This window comes from Poecilia formosa, unplaced genomic scaffold, assembly GCF_000485575.1.
Source record: "Poecilia formosa unplaced genomic scaffold, Poecilia_formosa-5.1.2 Scaffold345, whole genome shotgun sequence".
NCBI lineage: Eukaryota > Metazoa > Chordata > Actinopteri > Cyprinodontiformes > Poeciliidae > Poecilia > Poecilia formosa.
Window position 1 is genome coordinate 490,646 of NW_006800284.1, and position 20,785 is coordinate 511,430.

Consider the following 20,785-nt stretch of genomic DNA (forward strand, 5'->3'; position numbering starts at 1 on the left):
TATATATATATATATATATATATATACTATTTTTAGCAAATTTATGATTTTTCAGGCTTGTAAATATTCTTGTTTTTTCTAGAAAATTTCTGAGATCAATATCAAAATTTCTGAGTGTTTTTTGGCGGACATTGATGCCTTTGTTCTATCTACAATGGCCCTAATGCGCCGTTGTAGGAAAAGCTATAGAAAGAAAACAAATAATTTAAGCTGAAAATCCACAGAGACTGAAAGTTTTATTCCCCATTCGTAGTTTATTTTGCATCCACAGTGTCTTCCCCTTTTCCCTGCATCACCTGGATGCTCCCTCCCCTCAGAAAACAGACTTATTCAGACAGCAGGTCGGCCAGATGAGAGAGGGAGACCTAAATCCCTACTTCTATTTATGTACGACCGGACGATGCTCGCTTGCCCCACAACTGCTGCAGGGCAGATAATGACTGTTTCCCCGCCGGCTGCAGTTGTAGCCAATGTCATTTCCAGGTGATTATTTAGGCTAATTGCAGTCTGGTTAATGTGTGCATTGGATTAAACATTTTTACTGGGGTCTAAACTGGATCAGTCGATGAAACATCTGCGTTTCCAGTTTAATGACTGGAAGTAATGTCTCAGGACTGACCTCTGGCTTTCGGATCATTTATGTTTAAAAAGTACTTTAAATTTAAAAGCTAATGTCATCTGATCAACAAAATAATTTATAAACTGTTGGATTTAATCTGATCAACTTTTAGCTGCAGTCAGAATATATCAAGGTTTATGTCCATTGCAGGTAGCCTTATGATCATTTGGGGACAAAAATAAATAAATCTTTGACATGTTTTTATAAAATTCACAATTTTCTTCCCTGAATTAACCAATTTCTCATTTTTGAAGCTCCATTAATGTTCAGAATTCCTGTTTTGCAAAGATCTAAGAATAATGATAGCCATTTTTACACTTATTTTGCATTTTTATTATGGAATATTAAGAAATATTGTTTAAATAATTAAGTCTTGCTAAGTATCAGGTGTAGGATGTGAGAGTATTAGCTGTCTGAATAAAATTTGGAAATATTTTTTAAAGTAGGGCACAGCTAAAGCTCACCGAGTTTAGCTGCCTTTCTGTCTGCACTTCACATTAAAAATGGAAAATAAATGCTTTTAATGTTTAAGGCCTTTTTACCTACATTCCCAATTTTCAAAACAAGTCTGCCATTTGATCTAATGATCAAGCTTTTCTAATTGTCACCAAAGCTTTCAGAATAAAACAAACTAACTTTTTAAAGTAATTTAAATTCTCCTCCTCCATTCACTGTGACAGCTAATTAAAACAGCCAGCGTCTCGTGTAGGCGGAGTGTTGATACTTAATTCTTGCCATCTGAAGATTTACAAATTTACACTGGCGAGAGAAAACGCTCACAAAAACAAACAAAAAATCAACTTACTGGTGTCAGATCACGTATTCCAGTCCTATAAGTATTCCCTTACTTATTTTTAATCTATTTCTTAAGAGAAGAGCCGAAGGCTAAAAACTGGAGCTAACTAGCCATCTAGTTCGTTTTGCTGCACCCAGCGCCGTTGTTGGCGCATGCGCAATGACATAGTTTTCGTCAGCGTCCGTTCTTCTTTGTCATAATGGCGTTTGTGTAACAAGTGAAGCAAACATTACCGCCACCAACTGGTAAAACTGTCCCTTATATCAATGAAGTAACGGGCTGAATAATGGGCATACGTTTATCTTTTTTAAAATGTCATGCGATTTATCCGGACTACCTTTGTGATCGATAGGTAGATCGCAATGGATGTATTGATCCTCTCTCAACAATTATTCAAAGTTTTTCTTGAACTCTGTCCCTTTTGACCTTGGAACCATACCAGATAGTACTGTACGCGAACCAGTTAAAAACTAAACAGGATTATATTAAAATTCAGATCAATCTGTATGTACATGATTGAATTGTTTAGTTTTAACTGCTTATTTTGGCGGGAAAAGGTCCAGTTCAATAATTTTATCTCGAATGGGATCAAAACAAATAAGATTATTGTAGATTTTTTAAGAGACACATAGAAAGTTAAAAAAATGTTCATTATGAACAGTTGTGGGCAACTTCCACTAACAAACTAACAGACTACATGTAATATGAACTGAAGTTAGCACTTTAGCATTAGCAGAACTAATGTTTATGATTAGAGATTTAGGGTAAGCGCAGCTAGCTTTTTAGCTAGCAGCACAGACAGGTACATTATAATAGAGCGTCTTCAGTTACAGGCTCCTTAATACGCTGCAATACAGACAGCAACAGGAGATCCCTCCTGCCCACAGCTAAACTCTACAACAACTCTATGAGGAAACTTGGATGAACTACATTTAGTTTCTCTTTATTATTATTATTAATAAAGTGTTTTTGAATGAAATTGTAGTTTAAAATTGGTATAAATTGGTGCCATATAAAACAAGAACAAAATAATGGAAAGAAAATGCTGCAATTTTGTCTTATACAGTGGCATAAAACTCTGGCATCCCTTCCTAAAGCTCTTCAGATATAATTGCATCATTTTGTAATAAGTAAAAAGTGCATTTCCTGGAATTGCTTCAGGCGTCGCTTTCAGGTTGGTTGCCACAGAAACCGTGCAAACATAAACACAACTTCTGCAAAGGCATCAGGTAAATAAGCACTTTGAACAAGCAACACTCAACTTTAAATGTGGGGAAAAAAGAAGAGAAAGTTCTATGTGGATGGTAAATACACAGCAGCGTTCTCAGCTTGTCATTTAAAAATATATCAGCACTAAGCGCAGCTGCAGCCTGTTGCCTGAAGTGAGAAGCTGTCTTTGAATTAAAATCTGCAGAAGATGATAAGATTTCCCCAAAGTGTGCCAGAACAGCGCTGAACGCCTCAAAATGCTATCAGCATCCACTTAATATATTCAACAAACCCTGTCAAATCATAATCCTCCCCTGCCTTTAGATGCAGTATCACTTTTTATGCTTCAGCTGGTTTTTATAGATCAGAAAAACAAGTTCATTATTAAGGCTCTCTCCATCTGAGGGAAATAAATAGGTTTTAATTAACAAACAGCTGGTGTGTGCAGAGATCCTGATAAAAGGGTCAAAGTTAATGGACTGGTGAGATTTCAGAAAGAAAGAAAAGCTGCTCTGATGATGAGATGATCATTAAAGTACGAGCAGAACCTAGTTAAAATTATTATTAGTATGAGAGAATATGCAGCTCCAAACTGGTGTGTAATCTTTAAATGTCAGTAGCTAATTTTCCTTTATGTGCGCAAAACTTTGTCGATATGATGCTAAAAAACACAATTTCTCAAATGCGGTGTTTCCATTAAATAACAAAGGCAGTTAAAATCATCCAAGAATACTTCTGTTCACGCAATAAATAATTAAAAACATCATCCTTCAACTACTTACTATTGTGTTCTTCATCATTTCCACCAGTAGTAACATCCTGTTGCTGATCATGTGACATGTGTGATATGTAAAAATAGTTTCCATTGCAGTTTTGCAAAATACCATTTTGATACAGAAAAACCTCATCCTAATGCAAAACCTTTCATTTATTTTTTTATTGCAGTGTTTTCATTAAGAAAATTTATTTTAAGAATTCCAATTCACGCAATTTTACAGTCAATGGAGACACAGATATTGTGTTATCAACTAAGAGCGCCACTGGCTGCTTTTCTGTTGATCTTAAAATTACCCAAGCTATTACTAAATTTGCTTAATTTTGAAAAGGCATAAAACGTTTTTGCACTAGGATGAAGTGGTTTGGTTTATTTCATAATGCTAATGGAAACACTTATTTCGCATCACGAGTCACATGATCAACAACAGGTTGTTACTTCTGGCAGAAACATCAAAGAAGAAGACAACAGGAAGTGGCTGGAGGATGATGGCATTCCATGATTTTTAACAATATATTGTGTAGACAAACTTACTCACGTGTGATTTTAATTGCATTTCTTACTCAATGGAAACATTGCAATTGGTTTTTTGATGTTAGCAAAATATTAAAGTTTTGCATACATTTGTAAAGGAAACGCAGCTTGTGTTTCCAGTAACCATAAAATTACGAAAATAAATTGACTTAATGAAAATGCATCAATTTTGAGACATAATAATATCTCATATTTCGGAGCTAATACGTGGTGTTGTTTCTTGGCTTTATAGATTTTGTTTTATTTGGCAAAACATTTTTTGGCATCACATGGATCATGTGATCAACAACAGGATGCTGCTACTGGAACAAACGACAAAGAAGACGACAGGAAGTGGTTGGAAGATTATGGCATTGCATGTTTTTTTAACAACTTATCAAATGAACAAATTATTCATTTCATTTAAAGAACATGCAACTTTCAACATTTCATTTTGTTTTTATTGTGAAACAAACACATTACATCTGCAAGTCATGCTGGATACGTCTCTAAGAGCTCGCCTTGTCTTGCTGCTGGGATTGTTGCCCATTCCTCAAGATAAACCTTGAGGAATGGGCAAGGTTCCTCAAGGTTCCTCAAAAAATGCTATTAAAATAAAAAAAATTTAATAGCATTTTTTATTTAATGGAAATACCACAATTGCAAAACGGTGTTTTTTATTGTTTTTTTTTAATGGAATAACAAATTTTGCGTATATTTGTAATGGAAACGCAGCTAGTTTGCACCTATTAAAAGTCACCTCACATCAAACATCTCCCTGCTGGCACATGCAGGGTCTGTGAATTCAATTTGAATAAAAAACCTCAGACATTTATGTTGGATTCAACTCTTCCCCTCCTCTGTTTCTCATCACCTGTCTCCTGTCTTGACTGTGAAATCCCCAAAGCGACTGAGTGCTGCTGGGTTTGGAAAGTCAGGAAAGACGAGACCCACAGAAGGAGAACAGCAGAGGAGAAAACGGCTCATAGTGGAGATGCTAAAAATCCACTTTCTGAAGGGAAAGACCCAACGGCAAAATTTTTGCCATTTCAAACTGAACAAATTTAGCCTGTTTGTTTTTTATTTAAAGGACATTAATCAAAACTCTTGCAATTTTCTGTTTGTAAATAGTTTGAGTTATTTATCCCGTCATAAGAGAAAAAATGGTGGATAATTTTCAGTCATATTTTCACCATGGTATTTAATCATTTATAAATGTCACAGTTTCAAACTAAATTTTTAATTAGAGATTTAAATATTTACTTCCAAACCATATATTTGGTTAGCAAGTTAAATATCCACTTAAATTTAGTTTCAGTCTAAAGCTAAATAGACTGAAGTTAAACATTTAGCCTGCTAGTTTAATATCTAATAGCTTAATAAGCACTTTGAATTGCCTTGTTGCTGAATGTGCTATATAAATAAAATTACCTTACCTTACCTTAATATTTATATTGAAGCTAAGTAAACTGTTTAATTTACAAACTGAATACTTATTTAGCTAGCTAGATTTGTAGCTTCAAACTAAATATTTAGTTAGCATGCAGCCACAGATTCATTATTAAGGAGCAGAATTAGGATGATGGTACTAAAAATAAAGATTTTTTACTTTTTTCTCTGAATTTTCAGAAAAATCAGAATTCTGAGATTTAAATTAGAATTCCTATATCCTCATCTTTTTAAGAAAGATACATATGGAGACCTTTGTAAAAAAATTACTCTGAAATGATAAGATATCTCTGCTTTCGACAAAGCCATTTTTTATTTATTTTTGTTTTATAATTCTCTCAATATATAACATTTAGTAGGATTAAATACAAAATTTGCCTTTTAAGTTTTTTATTTACAGTTATCCTGCTGTTTTCAGTTGCTGTTATTTGTAGGCCTGCTGCTAGTAAACACGTCCATAATGACCTCTGCACAAATTTGGCACAGTAACCGTGGTGCGGCCTCAGCAGTGATGTATTCCCGCAGCTGCGGTGGTGGACCACGCAGCGGACAGGCGGCCTGCATGTGCCGCAGGCCAGCAAAGAGGGGATTGCAGAGGCATTTCTGCCAAGAGGATTAAGAGCCAGCTGCTGGGTGGATGTGTAGCATCCACTGGCCCAACACCGACTGCGCTGCAGCTTTAACCCAATGAAACCTTGTTCTTTCGCTCTCATTTCGCTGTGTTTTATTCCCTCTTTTGTTTGCTTCAGTCTCTGCGTCTCGGCTCCGCTCCGTCTTTGACATTTCCTTAATGCACGTTTTCAGTCGACAGGGATTTGGCTTTGCCTGTCACAGCACAGCGCTACTCTATTAATCCAGTTTGGGTTTTATTTTTTAATTTATTCTGTCCCTCTTTCTGCTCATGGCCTAAAAATGTATACCTAAGGTACAAAGAGACTGGCGGCCATGTTGGAAAGTAACACCTTTGTCACTTGGTGTAAAACTTACCAACTGGCTGCAACGTATTATAACCAGAATTAGATAGTAACTAGTTACATTTACTTGAGTAATCTGTTTGGAAAAAATATACTTTTTGTATTTTTATGTAAGTAATTTGTAAACCACAGCAGAGTCCAGTCTGTTGCCTAGCAACCCATGCTGACTTCCAGCACATTTTAGTCAGCTGGTTTTACTGCTGCACAATGGCTGCTGGAAAAGACAAGTGTTTTTGTTGTTCACTTACCACCCAGAAATTGCTTGTCGCGTTCTTGTTGGTTGTGCAGCAGGTTACCCTTGTGCTTTTCAAAGATGTACGGTTGCATAGTTGTGCATTTGTTTGCAACCATTTTCATGTGTAAGTGTAAATGCTGAGTTGGGGATTTATATTCCCTGGCTAGCCAAATAAAACTTATTCACAGCTGCAAATGTCACAAGACATCTTGAAAAAGGACAGCTTATAATTTTAGATAAATATCAACTATACTATAAACTAGCTATCATTTTTTAAAAGTCACACATTAATTTCTATGTTTAGAAGTTAAAATAAAGCTATAATAAAATTTAGCAAAAACAGAATAGGTCTTCTTTTTCTGTGGGATAAAAAAAAACAAAGATCCCAACTTAATGGCAAGAAAATCAGAACTAAAAAAACAATATTAGTACTTTTAGTGTTATTTTTGTGAAAATTAAATGCAAATATTCCAGGAAGAAAATGAAAGACAGCTAATAACCTGTTTATTATTATATCTAAATTTAAAAATATTAGCTGCTTCTTTTTAACTTTTATCCAAAGTTATAAGGATCCATTGTGATTACAATGATTTGTTTTCTGTAACATATAAAATATAAAATGTAAAAAGCTTTTTGTATTTACTTGAGTTGTCTTTGTTTGATATTAAAATGTGTTTCTGATTGGAAACATTTAAGTGTGACAAAACTGTAAAAACAAAAGAAATACAATAGAACGATAAAACGATAGAAACCCCCCCCCCCATATTAATGAATCTGTCATAATGTTTTCTGTTTTGAATCACCAGATCAAGAAGAGACATCAGAATGGAGGGAGGAGGTGGTCAGAAGTCTGGAAGGTAAAATTAAAGAAAAATGCATTTTCTTTCCGTTTTTTTAGATCATATAAAAGTTTATATTTCATAAACATTTTGCTTTTATTTTCCAAATAGTCCAATTTACAAACGAAGCCCAGACCTGACGAAAAACCCGATGACAAAATCTGAGCAGCTGCTGAGAATAGATGATCACGATTTCACCATGAGGCCGGCGTTTGGAGGTTGGAAACTACTTTAGAAATTAAACACTACACTAAGATCCAATCAGTGTTATTCTGTTTTTGTTGTTTTTGTTTTAACCTTTTAGTCCCGCAGGCTCTAATCTCCCTGAAACCTTAAGAACGCCATTATCAGCAGCAGCTCTGCTTCATGTTTTCATTTTGTTTCCACTGGAAGGATTTGTTGAACGATTATGCAAAAATAAACACAGACTGGAAGACAGTAATTATATAATGTATTTGTTATCTTTTACACTGCAAAAACACAAAATCTTAGCAAGTAATTCTTGTCCAGTTTTTAGAGCAAATATCTTAGTAAACTTAAAATCAGACAAAACTGACTTTTAAGTAACTTTTCAACAAGATACAGGAGCTTGTTTTAAGTTAATAATTTCTTAATAACGACGAAAATGTTCTGCTTCTTTTTAATCTACCACTACTGAATTAGTCGCTTATTAGTAGATTATTTCATTTATAGCAAGGGAAAATGTTTTGCTCTAAGTGAAATAATCTACAATGGAACTAGAACTTTTTCATCAATATTAAGGGATTATTAACTTAAAACAAACTCCTGCATCTTGCTGACAAGTTACAAGTTAGCTTTGTCTTATTCCAAGTGTTCAATGGAAACTAGACCAAGAATACTTTGTAAGGTTGTGTGTTTTTGCAGTGCTGCTTCTCCTTTGATGCAAAAACAAAAGCCTATTTTAGCAGCAACAAATCAGCCGTGACCGCTTTTAATTTGCAACATGTGGTGCTTGATTTTTTTTTTAAATCACAACAATCTACAAACACAAAGTGATGCTTTGCAGGATCGTGTTTGTGATGTCCAATGTGAAGCATGAAGAGGAAAAGAGAGTTGTGTTGCATCAGCTTTTATCTGTTATGACCTGATTGTTGTTTTCTGCTTGTGGGAATTTGATGATGCAGAGTACAGCGGCTGAAATAGGTCAAAGATAAATCAAAGCCTGACTGTCACAGCTGTAGCACGAGCATTTGCTGTATGCTAGTGTCTGTGCCATTGTTTTTTTTTTAATGCTGTTTCAATAAAAAAATAAACAAATCCAGTGAATATGAGCTACTTTCTCAAAAATACAATCTGTTTTAGAGTTTTTCAATGAAAGTTTTGTCATCTGAAGCATAAACGTTACTAGAATCAACACAGAAATAATTTTTTAAAGATTGTAGCCAAAATAATAATAAAACATTTTTTTTTACCATTCTGTAAGAATAAAAGCTGATTGAAGATTTAAATATGATCAAGGTTTGGCTTAGTGAAAAGAATAATTTTTGTGTACAGTGGTCTAACTCAAACTTTTATGTCCTATTATAATCTAAAATAAACAACACAGCAGTACATGTAATACTAAAAACATATATATAATAGCATTGAATAACACAAACTAAATGCTATTACATACAGAAAATAATTTCTTTATTGTAGTTGTTATGTAAATAATAGATTAATCTCTTCTTGCTTCTTGCTGCCATTGCTGGGGAAATATAAGATATCAAACTTGTTAACTGTAATTTCAATTTAAACCACAAGTGATGCTTTCAAATAGTTAAAGTAATATGGCACATTTAAATACCAATCTGCAAACCTAAATATTTCTTTTTTAAGTTTATTTCTCCTGTAAAGTTAAAATCATCAGCTGTAGTAACACTGGTATGATGTAAGTTAATTACAAATTATGCTAATGACAGCAGGAATGTTACACACATAGAGAAGCGTGGGAATGATGAGGTATCTGGTGTTGACATGTTAGTATTCGGGGCCCCAAATGAAAATCTGCTTTGGGCCCCAAAAAGGTTTTTCACCTGCCCTGGCGTTGCCATAGTGACAGTACATTAGGCACAGTAATGGTGTGTTTTATGAAAGAAAAATTAAGCAACATTAGTTTGGAAGGTCAGAAAAAAACAATTATGTATTAGAAAGCTGCTTTAATGACTAAAATAAAACTTTATTTCGACTAAACCGTAAAATCAGCTGGCTGGCTGAGAGGAGAGCTTTTGTAGGTAAAAGGTCGCAATGATTACGTGTTTAGTTACATTGTTTCTTATTTTCTAGAAAAGCAGAAAATAATATTTTGAAATTGTTTTTTCAGGTCCTCCAATACCTGTTGGTGTTGACGTTCAGGTGGAAAGTATTGACACCATCTCAGAGGTGGATATGGTAAGCATGACAAAGTTCTTTGGGTTCATAAAAATCATTTTAAATTAAAAAAGAAGTCATGAATTACAGGTTACACTTCATTTATTGGACATTAAGAACTCCATGTAATAGTAAAAAAAAAAAAAATGAACTGGACTGAACTGGAAGTGATCTGTGCCACTGAACCGCCATCTTGGTAGGCAAGCTCAGCGCAAAGCGTGAATGAAACAAAGTTAATAGCTGTAATGTACTTATATTGTTTATAAGTTAGGTAGGGATTAGCAGAGAGCTAGTTCAAGGCTTGTGGCTTGTTTATTGTTGTCATAGCAACAATAAACTGTCAAAACAGTTAGTTATGGATACCTACCAAGATGGCTGTCAACTACAAAGTTCCTATAAGTGTGACGTCACATTATAACTATGTATGTCTGATGACATCACTAAAATAAACTTGTTTCTGTGTCTCTGATGCTGGAAGTCATAAGCTCTTTTGTTTGGAAAGTGTTGCACATTTGGTTAGCTGTTAATGTTAGCTAACAGCTAACACTAACAGCTGTTAGCTGATGTAACTGGCTGCCGGATGTAACTGGCAGCCATTTTCTAAAATTATATATTGAAATTTTTTGAAATAGTTGAAACCATTTTAGTAAGAAAGTTTGAGTCTATAGATTTGAAATTTCTATTAGAATCATCATTAATGAGATTATTAATGTTTTGGGTAAAAAATATGCAAACCGCTAAAACAAAATGTAAACATTGTCCAAAAGCTTGTTTTACATTTTATCACACAAGCTAACCTAATGTTAAGAGTTTTTAAAGCATATTTTCAACAGGTTGTTCCTGAAAATGAAATGTGTATCATTTTTTTTCAGTTAACATCCATAACCTTTATGGAAGATTACATCTAAACCAGGAAGTCAATTTAAATAAAAAGTTATGTTTTTGTGGCCCATCTGTGTCTTATCTCATCAGAATTTCACTTATGAGACAAATTTGAATGTTTGTCCTGCCAAGAGGACAAACATTTTGATGTTTTATTAGTTTTTGTTTAATATTTCTGTTCCTGCAGGACTTCACCATGACTTTGTATCTGCGTCACTACTGGAAAGATGAGCGGCTGTCGTTTCCCAGCACCAACAACCAGAGCATGACTTTCGACAGTCGTCTGGTGAAGAAGATTTGGGTTCCTGACATGTTTTTTGTTCACTCTAAGCGCTCATTCATCCACGACACCACCACTGATAACGTCATGTTGAGAGTTTACCCTGACGGCAACGTGCTCTACAGTCTCAGGTAAGAACAAACTTATTTTTACTCTTCTTCTATCTAATTCATAAAGCAAAGAGCAGTAATGATGCAGGTGTGTAACCACATCTAATGCAACAGTTTGTACATGTTTTCAGTGTAGCTGTTTTCTTTATCTTCCTTACTGGGACCTTATATGTAAGAAGCTAACTTGTTTTTTATGAAGGTAAAATAATCTGAGAACAATACTTAAAAAAAAAAATCCAACCTTTAGTCTGAGAACATTTAACTGGTGAGGTTAAAAATATGGCTTTATTTTTGATAATATCATCAGGCACACTAGGGAAATAAAAAAAAAAAAAATTATGAGATTAAAGTCATAATATTATGAGAATAGTCATAATATTATGACTTTATTCTTGTAATATTGCAACTATATTCTCAAAAATTCTGGTTTTATTTTCATATGAGTTTTATTCTTGTATTATTTCCACTTTATTCTTGTACAACTCAATTCTTGTAATACTCTGATTTTATTCTTGACATATGACTTGATTCACATTTTAACTTTATTCTCGTAATATTATAACTTTGTCCTCGTAATTTTATTTTTTACATTTTTTATTTATGCTACATCATACCTAACGATTTCACATAACATATTTTAGTAAGGTAATTTTACATGTGGTGGGCAACATAGTTTTCATGTTAGTTTTGTTATAAAGCTGGTTGGAGTCGCATTGTTTTACCCTCATCCTGATTTTTTCTTGAATTTCTCTGGTTCTGGCAGAAATATTACTTTTTTGATCAACTATTCCCTCTGATTTTGGATGATATGCAGCTGGAAGGATTTTTGCAGATTCTTTTTTTGCTACCTTTCGGCATTCGTTATGATGCGTAACCATAACAACAAGGTGGTTTTTGAACTGGGAACAACTATTAACATCACAAAAGTCCAAGAAATGGTGCTAATATAAGTTAGAACAATGTTTTATTTCCCTTTAGAGATTAATAAAGTATTGTTGAATTGATTTAAATTAAATTGAATCACCATGCAACTGGTCTTGGGATCCTTTTAAGAAATTAAAATACCAAGGGTGGCAACAATAAAGCACACTTATGGTAGAATTGGGTGAAGATTTAAAAATAGTACTTTCAAATAGATAAAAACAATATTTTGACTAATGATTCTTGTTTACTCAACCAATAATTAGGGTCAAAAGTCTCCACTGATGCAGAGAGATTGAGTATTGGCAAAATGTACATGTATAAACCATTAATAATAACAGGTGGATCAATAATTGTGATGCAGTTAACTGTAAAAAACTTAACTTTTTTCTTTATGTTGGATTTTTCCCATATAAATAAATGTACTCAAATTAAAACATTCAATTTTAATTGGGTTATGCTGCTCTAGAAAAACCTCAATTGCATTTTAAAGCTTTTGAACCACTGTTGGAAGTGTGAAAGGTGCTTTGAATAGGATGTTCCTCTGCCAGCACTGCAGGTGAAATTGAGGCTGAGAGACTTTTGTTGAGCTGCAGGTCTTGTTTGAATATAAAGGATATCTCACAGTTTCACAGTGGAGATAAATCAAGGAGGCTTTTGTAAGTCAGTGAGTCATGATGGTGAAATGACTCATCCCTTTAACACCTGCAGATAATTAATACTGATTACATTTTAAAAGGTAATAGGACATTTTTAACACAGCAATACGAGACACTAATTAGTTTCCTTGTTGTAAAACAGAGCAGCTCCAGGTTTAGTGATTCTCATCTGATATTCAGATGAAGGTTTGTTGTCTTGGTTTAAGGCGGATCCGCTTTGTCTTTTCTGCAGGGTCACAGTCACTGCCATGTGCAACATGGACCTGAGCCGCTTCCCCCTGGACACCCAGACCTGCTCACTGGAGATTGAGAGCTGTGAGTGAAATGATTTCCAGGGGCAAAGTTCAACATTTCAGACCTGGGTCTTTTGTTTTACAGCTGGGGTTTAAGATAAGACGTGAGATGAAATAAGCTGCTTTATTTTGGAGCCTTAGCCAATGATTACTGTGATCTATTTTCAACTTTGTTTGGAAATACCAAAAACTAAAACAGCATTCATTCTCAAGATAATTTCTCTCTCAGAACTTAATGTTAAACTGCAAAAAAACATAAAATCTTATCACATATTTTTAGTTTCTAGTGCAAATGTCTTAGTACAAAACTCAAAGTTACTTTCAAGTAGCTTTACAGCGAGATATAGGAGTTTAAGTCAATAATTCTTTAATATTGATCTTAAAAAGTACTAGATACACTAAGATTATTTCAGATATAGCTATACATTTTTCCCTGGTTATAAGTGAAATAATCTGCCAGTGGAACTAGTTTTTCATCAATATTAAGGAATTATTGACTTAAAACAAGCTAATAAATCTTACTGAAAAGTTAATTATGTTAGTTTTGTCTTAGTTTAAATGTACTAAGAGATTTCCACTAAAAACTGGACAAGAAATACTTGCAAACAGCCAATTACACAGTCAGTCTGATGAAATGTTCTGGAAATCAGATTGGGTTGCTAGGTGACGGGCGGAGTTCTGCTGAGGTTGCCAGGCAACGGGCTGGGCCTTGCTGGGGTCACTAGGTCACGGCACAGTGCCTGCTGATTTGTCAAGTTACATTCCATAGATTTTTGAAATGGTTCATATTCCAGATACCAAAAAAATAACTTACCAAAAAGCAGTTGTTTTTTTAAAGTGAACGATCCGTTTTTAGGAGCAGTACGAACTGAAGTGGAAGTACAAAAACGTACAAAAGGTGAATGTTGCACAATAGGTTCCCTTTATAAAAAATTAATGAAAATAGAATTAAAGCACCTGCAGCACAGGATAACTCCAAACTGAAATAAAGTCAGATAAACTGACACTTTTACTCTGGTTACATATTTGCAGTAAAATTTCCCCTCATCAGAAACATTAAAGATTTCTGCCCGACTCCAGAGTATTTCTGTCGATTTCTTTTCCACAGATCATGTTGCCTGACAGTAATTTTTAATATCATCACTCTTCAGGAGCTTTCTTCTTGCCCCCCGCTGAGACTGACATGTCCGCTTTGCATACCAGATATTCCCTGAAACCCCAGATCTGCTGCGCCATTAAAGTTTTAAGACTTTCTGCCGCTTTACTTTTAAGTCCGTCTCATGTAAAACTTCACGCTGAATAAAGAGCAGCATGTAGATATCACATAGCAGGTAGAGTCCGTAATGCCTGTTGATGGTAGTTCACATTTAGATCCAGATTCAGATTAGCTTTATGTAAATTTACATTGCAAAAAAGGAAACAAAATAAAACACAATTTTACAAATAACAAAAAAGCACATAATTTGAGATTATCATTTATTCCACAGTTTCACACCAATAACTGAAACACATCTAGATTTTACTTTGAGGTTTGTTCAAATATCAACAAACCTTGTTACTATATTCACTGTTTCTTAACACAAGTATTTTCTTAATTTCTTAAGACTGCTGGTATTTTTATATACATGATGTAGGGCTGGACAATATGGTCGCAAAATGTATCATGACTGATGAAATAGGCGTTTCATATCAGTCGATATTGATAGTTATTGATTAGTTTTTTGTTTTAAATATCTGAAATACTGCCAAACAGTTGGCATAACTGTTCCTGTTTTCCCTCTGCAGTTTTTATTTTTTATTTTTAAGCAGTTCTGAGGCACAGCAGCAAAATTATAAACTGCTGCTGCACAAGTTGTTGCTAGGTAACAAGTTCCTCAGGAGGTTGTTGCTAGGTACCCAAAGAGTTAGTGCATTAATTCAAATTTAAAAGTACTTTATTGATCCAAAAGGGAAATTAATAAGTGTTAAACGCCACTAACCGAGCTTAGCTAGCCCTGGATCCAAGTTCACTTTATTATTCAAATGGGTTAAAATTGTTTGTAACTAAAAATGTTTTAAATTTTCTACATTTCCCCAAACAGATGCGTACACAGATGACGACCTGATGCTGTACTGGAAGAAAGGAAACGAATCTCTGAACACGGACGACAGAATATCTCTGTCCCAGTTCCTGATCCAAAAGTTTCACACCACCACAAAGCTGGCGTTTTACAGCAGCACAGGTAGCTGCCACACACCTGAATTAAAACTTCATTTCTCATGTCACTTTGAACAAAAACAATCGGGCATTTCGTACAAGAACCCGTCGTCTGCAGAGCAGAAACAGAAGAACACGGCAAAACCGCAAACTATTATCAAGTAGTTTTAGTCCAGTTTCTACTACAAATGTCTTAGTACACTTGAAATAAGGTAAAATTAACATAAAATAACTTTTCAGCAAGAAATATTAGCTTGTTAAGTCAATAATTCCTTATTAATGAAAAAATTTGTTCCATTCTCAGATTATTTCATTTAAGACATTTTTCCTGCATTATCAGTAAAATAAAGCAAGAACTTTTTCATCAATATTAAGGAATTATTTACGTAAAACAAGCTTCTATAACTTGCTGAAAGATACTTCAATCTTACTTTAAGTGCAGCAAGATGTCTGCACTAGAAAACAGTTGGTAAGATTTTGTGTTTTTGCAGTGAAGAATCCATAATCCTTGCAGCGAACTGAAGCAGACAGGCTGTTGTGAACCTGCTGTGCTCTGCAGGAAACCCACCGAAAGCTTTGCACTGTTCACACAGCCACATGTCACTTTCCAGCGACTCTGCGCATGAAAAGGATTTTGTGTGCCATCTTTCTCTGCCAAAGTTGCAGGGACAGTTCCTGAAGTGTTGACACGGCTCATCAGCTGCCTGACAATGTGGGAATAACTGGCGCCGTCTCTTCTTTTGTGCTGCAGGCTGGTACAACCGTTTGTACATCCACTTCACCCTGCGGCGCCACATCTTCTTTTTCCTGCTGCAGACGTACTTCCCCGCCACGCTGATGGTCATGCTGTCCTGGGTTTCCTTCTGGATCGATCGCAGGGCCGTGCCTGCCAGGGTGCCACTAGGTAGATATATTTTACTAAAAATAGCCTCGATTAAAGCGTTCTCAATAATTTAGGTACATGATTCGAGTGTTTTATTGCCAACGCTGCAAATATTACATACACTAAATTAAATGTATATCTCTTGATATTGGTACATTTTCTATTATGTATAATTGGCATTTTTATACTTTCATTTGGGTTTCTACCACTTCAAAGTGGTTAAAAAAAACATCCAGCCGGTTTTTGGCAACAGGTTAATGTTTTTTGGTGTCTGGAAAATGAGCTGTTTCAAAAACGTCCCGATTGTTGAGTCTATAGGACTGTCGCATTACGCAATAAAGCAGTTAATTCACTTTTCATGATTTATCATATTTTCTCTTTTTTTTTTCCCTCTTTCTACCAAAAATTGGAGAACAAAAGTCTGGTCTAGTCAAGTCACTCTGTACCGTTACCTAACAACCCCAGTTGAGCCCAGCCCGTTACCTAGCAACCCAAGTGAAGTTCCAACACGTTTGGTCAGCTGGTTTTACCACCGAATGCACTGTACAATGGCTGCTGGAAAAGACAAGTGTTTTGTTGTTGACTTACTGTCCAGAAACTACTTGCCATCTTCTTGTTTGTGCAGGAGGCTCCAATTCTGCTTTTCAAAGATGTACAGATGTATAATTGCGCATCTGTTTGCAGCCATTTTCACGTTTGAGTGTAAAAGTTGAGCAGCATATTTGGTCACAAGAGGCCCTAAAACAGCTTATTATAGGCAGAACTAGCAGAGTGGGAGTTCACCACCCCCCTCTGACCTGATTAGTCTTCATTTGTCTGATCAGACTCAACATGAACTCTGTATCTAACTGTTTCAATGTGGCATGCTAATGAATCCAAAATAAGTTTATACCTTTAAACAGTGAAAATTACTGCCTCGTCTCTGCTTTAAACATTACACATCCTAAAACATAGTAATGTTGCACCTTGCTACAGGATTATAAAGTGAGAAAAATCTGATAAAAATCCTATTTCTTGAGGTCATGAACGCTGCAACATGAAATAAATGAACAGGAGAAAAGAAATGCAGAGGCTGTTCATAAAGCTAAAAGGTTTTTCGTCTTCAGGAAGGTTGGATCCTTCAGGGGTTTTTGTATAAGACACTGATGTGATTCTTCTGAGAGTCAGAGCTGAAGAAAACATCCACATAAAAATGTCTAACTCAAAGAATCTGAGCTATTCCTCCATCAAAAACAGTGTTAGACCTCAAGTAATTCACCTTTTCCATCATTTTTAAATATAATCTAAATAAATATTAAACTGTAACTTTTAGGATATCAGCAACAGTCCTATTCAAAATCTAAATGCTCTCGTTTGCTCAGGTTACAAACAGGATATACTAAACAGATGGTTAGAAAAAAACAATGTGTGGGGGTGCCAAAACTTTCTCCAGCTGAACAGAAACAGAAATGATTGTCTTTGGACCTAAAGAGGAACGATCTAGTAAAAGCACAAAGCTGCAGTTATTAAAGCTGAAAACTAGAGATCAGGATGAAATCTGGGTGTAGTGATGGTCTCTGACCTGAGCCTTCAGTCACATAAAGGCAGTTACAAAATCAGCCTTCCATCACCTGAAAAACATTTCCAGGACTAAGGACAAATATTGAAACAAGATCTAGAGAAACTCGTCCATGCGTTTATCTTTCATTGCATTGATTGCTGCAACAGTGTCTTCACAAGTCTGCCTGAAAAAATAAAAACCCACCTGTTGGTAAATGAACCATAATAAATGAAACGTTGATCGACATATTTGATGTTCTCATGAAGTTTGTAACCGTCTTCTCTTCAGGCATCACCACAGTGCTGACCATGTCCACCATCATCACCGGGGTCAACGCCTCCATGCCTCGCGTGTCCTACATCAAGGCCGTGGACATTTACCTCTGGGTCAGCTTCGTCTTCGTCTTCCTCTCGGTGATCGAGTACGCGGCTGTGAACTATCTCTCAACTGTGCAGGAGAGGAAAGAGAGGAAGCTGAGGGAGAGAGTAAGTTATTTCTGTTTGCTCGTTTGTTGGATTTTTCTCCATGTCTCCTGCCTGCTGTGAAATATAAATAAGATGATTTTGATCTGATGGCAACATTTTTCAAACTAGAGAGTTTTTAAATATTTAATGTTGGTTTTGTAAGTGAACATAAAAAACACAAAAAAGCAAAGTTGGAAATTGGAGCTGGGTTTGACATTACACCCAAAGTCACAGCGTTCCAGTTAAGGTAGTTGGAGATTTCAGAGATAAAAGTTCAAAAGAGAAAATAAAATGTTGTTCCACATTCTAGTTGCTTTAGTTTTCTAGTTAGCCTGGAGTTTTTTTTTACTCGGTTAATTTTACTACAAAGGTCTGGGATATTTTCCAAATGTATAAAGGAATGCGATTAAAAAATAAGGTTTTCATATACTTGAAATATTTGCCTACACACAATTTATGAGATTTTTCAACATCAATCTGTGTGGATGCAGTTAATAAGTTGGTGACATTTCAATATTTCATTAATACTGCTGAGAAACACAACCCATTTTTTTAACCAAAACTATAATGTTTTAAAAAGCACATTTTGGTCAACATCAGATTAGAAAACAGGAAAAATTTAAGTTTTGTTACTGTGATGAAAGAAAGCCTGTTTAAATTCAGACATTTAAATCAAGTTCATTGATGCATCAGTCGAGGCTGACCTGATTTGTGGGGAAAATATTTCCAAACTGGCAGAAATGAGCATTAATGATTCATGTTCGTTGCCAATAAACAGATAAATATTTTCTGAATCGTCTCTCTTTAAGCTCCTCAGAGGGCTACGGTAAATTATTTCTGGGAATGCGGAGCTGCTATTCTTCATGTGCCAAATGTTGTGGCATATGGAGCCAAACTGCCCACATACCTCGAGGAACATTTCCAGCAAAAACATATTCAATAAATCTTCCTCAGCAAACTCATATCAATGCCCTTAGTGTGATACAGAAATAAGCACACTTTATTTATTACCTTTGACAATAAGGAACACATTATGCAACTCACTTTTTGTTCTTCCATTTGGGTTTCTACTGCTTCTAAAAACATCCCAAGTGCTTAAAAAAAAAACTCAGCTTTTTTTTTTTTTTGCAATAAGTTAATGCTTTTTGGTATCTGGAAAATTAAACTACGGACTGTAATGCCACTACGGAATGAATGTAATGGCACTGCCCCTCACTGAGTGACCCCCAGTGAAGCCCAGCCAGTTACCCAGCAACCCCAGCAGAGTTCTATCTGTTACCTAGCAACCTCAGCAAAGTTCCAACTGTTACCTAGCAACCCAAACAGAGTTCCAGCAGGTTTAGTCAGCCGGTTTTACTCCTGGCAAAGAAAAATATTTTGTTGTTGGCTTGCCATCCAGGACCCACTTGCTCCATTCTTGTTGGTTGTGTAGGAGGCTCCACTTCTGCTTTTCAAAGATGTATGACAATTGCACATCTTTTTGCAGACATTTTTATGTGTGAGTGAAAATGTTGAGGGGCATGGTCTGCAGCAGCTTATTTGGATTTAAAGTGACAAGACGCCTTAAAATAGCTCATTCCGAAAGGAGCTCAAATACAACAGAGTATTGAGGTTATACTAATGTTTATAAACAAATAAAATTAAGACCAGTCATATGACAATAAAGTTGAAATACTACAAGAATAAAGTTGTAATACTACGAGAATAAAGTCTTAACTATGATTATTCTCATAAAAATATTTTATTTATTTTCGTAATTTTATAATTTTTATTTTCTTAGCATGGCCCTAATACCCTGTCATACTCATAACGTCAGAACAGACCAGACTAAAACCTCATTATTTAAGAATAATGTTGAACAAAACATTTATGAAATGACTAAAGAGTTGATCACCTTTAAATATATGTGATTTATGCACGTTTTACCTTTTATATTTAGCTGCCGTGCACATGTGGCATCGGCAACCCCGACGAGATGATGATCGACCCACAGATCACTGGCTACGGCTCCATGGACGTCAACACCACGGGGAATTATGGGATACCTGAGAACGGCGGGCGCCAGGAGCGAATCCTGGCCCAGGTGGCGCTGAACGACCCTCAGATCACGGGTCAGGTGAAGGCGTCCCGAAGCTACGTCAACATTTGGATAGACACCCACGCCATAGACAAATACTCCCGGGTCGTCTTCCCCGGCGCGTACATCCTCTTCAACATCATTTACTGGTCCATATACTCGTAAACTGGGATGCTTTAAATAGAACGCGATTGGATTGCCGACGGGCTAGTTAGCCGGCTAGATAGCCAGCAGGCTAGTTAGCCAGCCGGATGGCTAGCTAGCTGGCAGGCCATTTAGCCGGCTGGCTAGCGCAGAAGCTAAACCGATGCTCTGTCAGGGGATAAACTGGGGATCAAAAACAGATGGAAAACTTTTGCCTTCTTGCCCCAGCCACTTAAAACTGTTGAGAACACCGTTTCATCGCTCCGTCAAATCCGTGTGCTTTTGCGTGTCTGGTGTCGATGACAACGTTGAACTTTGTGAAAAAAGTGGAAAACCGCCATTTTTTTAAAATTTCCGCTCTGCAGAAAAACTGGGCATGACAATCAACAAAGACGTGGAAAGCCTCAGGAGCAAAGTGACGCTGTTTTCAGGTCTGCTGGGAGAGAATCGACTCATTTAACAGTAAAGTGGAAAAAAAAACTTTAAATGAACTCCTGTTTCCAAGGTTTAAGGGAATTTATCTGCTAATACCTCTAATTCTGACTTCATAAAAACT

General features: G+C 35.7%; 1 protein-coding gene across 1 annotated transcript in view; it reads left to right on the plus strand.

Moving 5' to 3' along the window:
• Nucleotides 1-20,574, plus strand: part of LOC103153288 (gamma-aminobutyric acid receptor subunit rho-1-like) — a 21,376-nt gene extending 802 nt beyond the window's left edge. The window contains exons 2-10 of the mRNA XM_007574145.2: nucleotides 7,377-7,427; nucleotides 7,521-7,627; nucleotides 9,733-9,800; nucleotides 10,849-11,072; nucleotides 12,864-12,946; nucleotides 15,006-15,146; nucleotides 15,873-16,025; nucleotides 17,833-18,029; nucleotides 19,948-20,574. Coding sequence (XP_007574207.1) covers nucleotides 7,377-7,427; nucleotides 7,521-7,627; nucleotides 9,733-9,800; nucleotides 10,849-11,072; nucleotides 12,864-12,946; nucleotides 15,006-15,146; nucleotides 15,873-16,025; nucleotides 17,833-18,029; nucleotides 19,948-20,250 — 1,327 coding nt within the window. The 3' untranslated portion in view covers nucleotides 20,251-20,574. The remainder of the gene's footprint in view (nucleotides 1-7,376; nucleotides 7,428-7,520; nucleotides 7,628-9,732; nucleotides 9,801-10,848; nucleotides 11,073-12,863; nucleotides 12,947-15,005; nucleotides 15,147-15,872; nucleotides 16,026-17,832; nucleotides 18,030-19,947) is intronic.
• The last annotated feature ends 211 nt before the right edge of the window (nucleotides 20,575-20,785 follow it).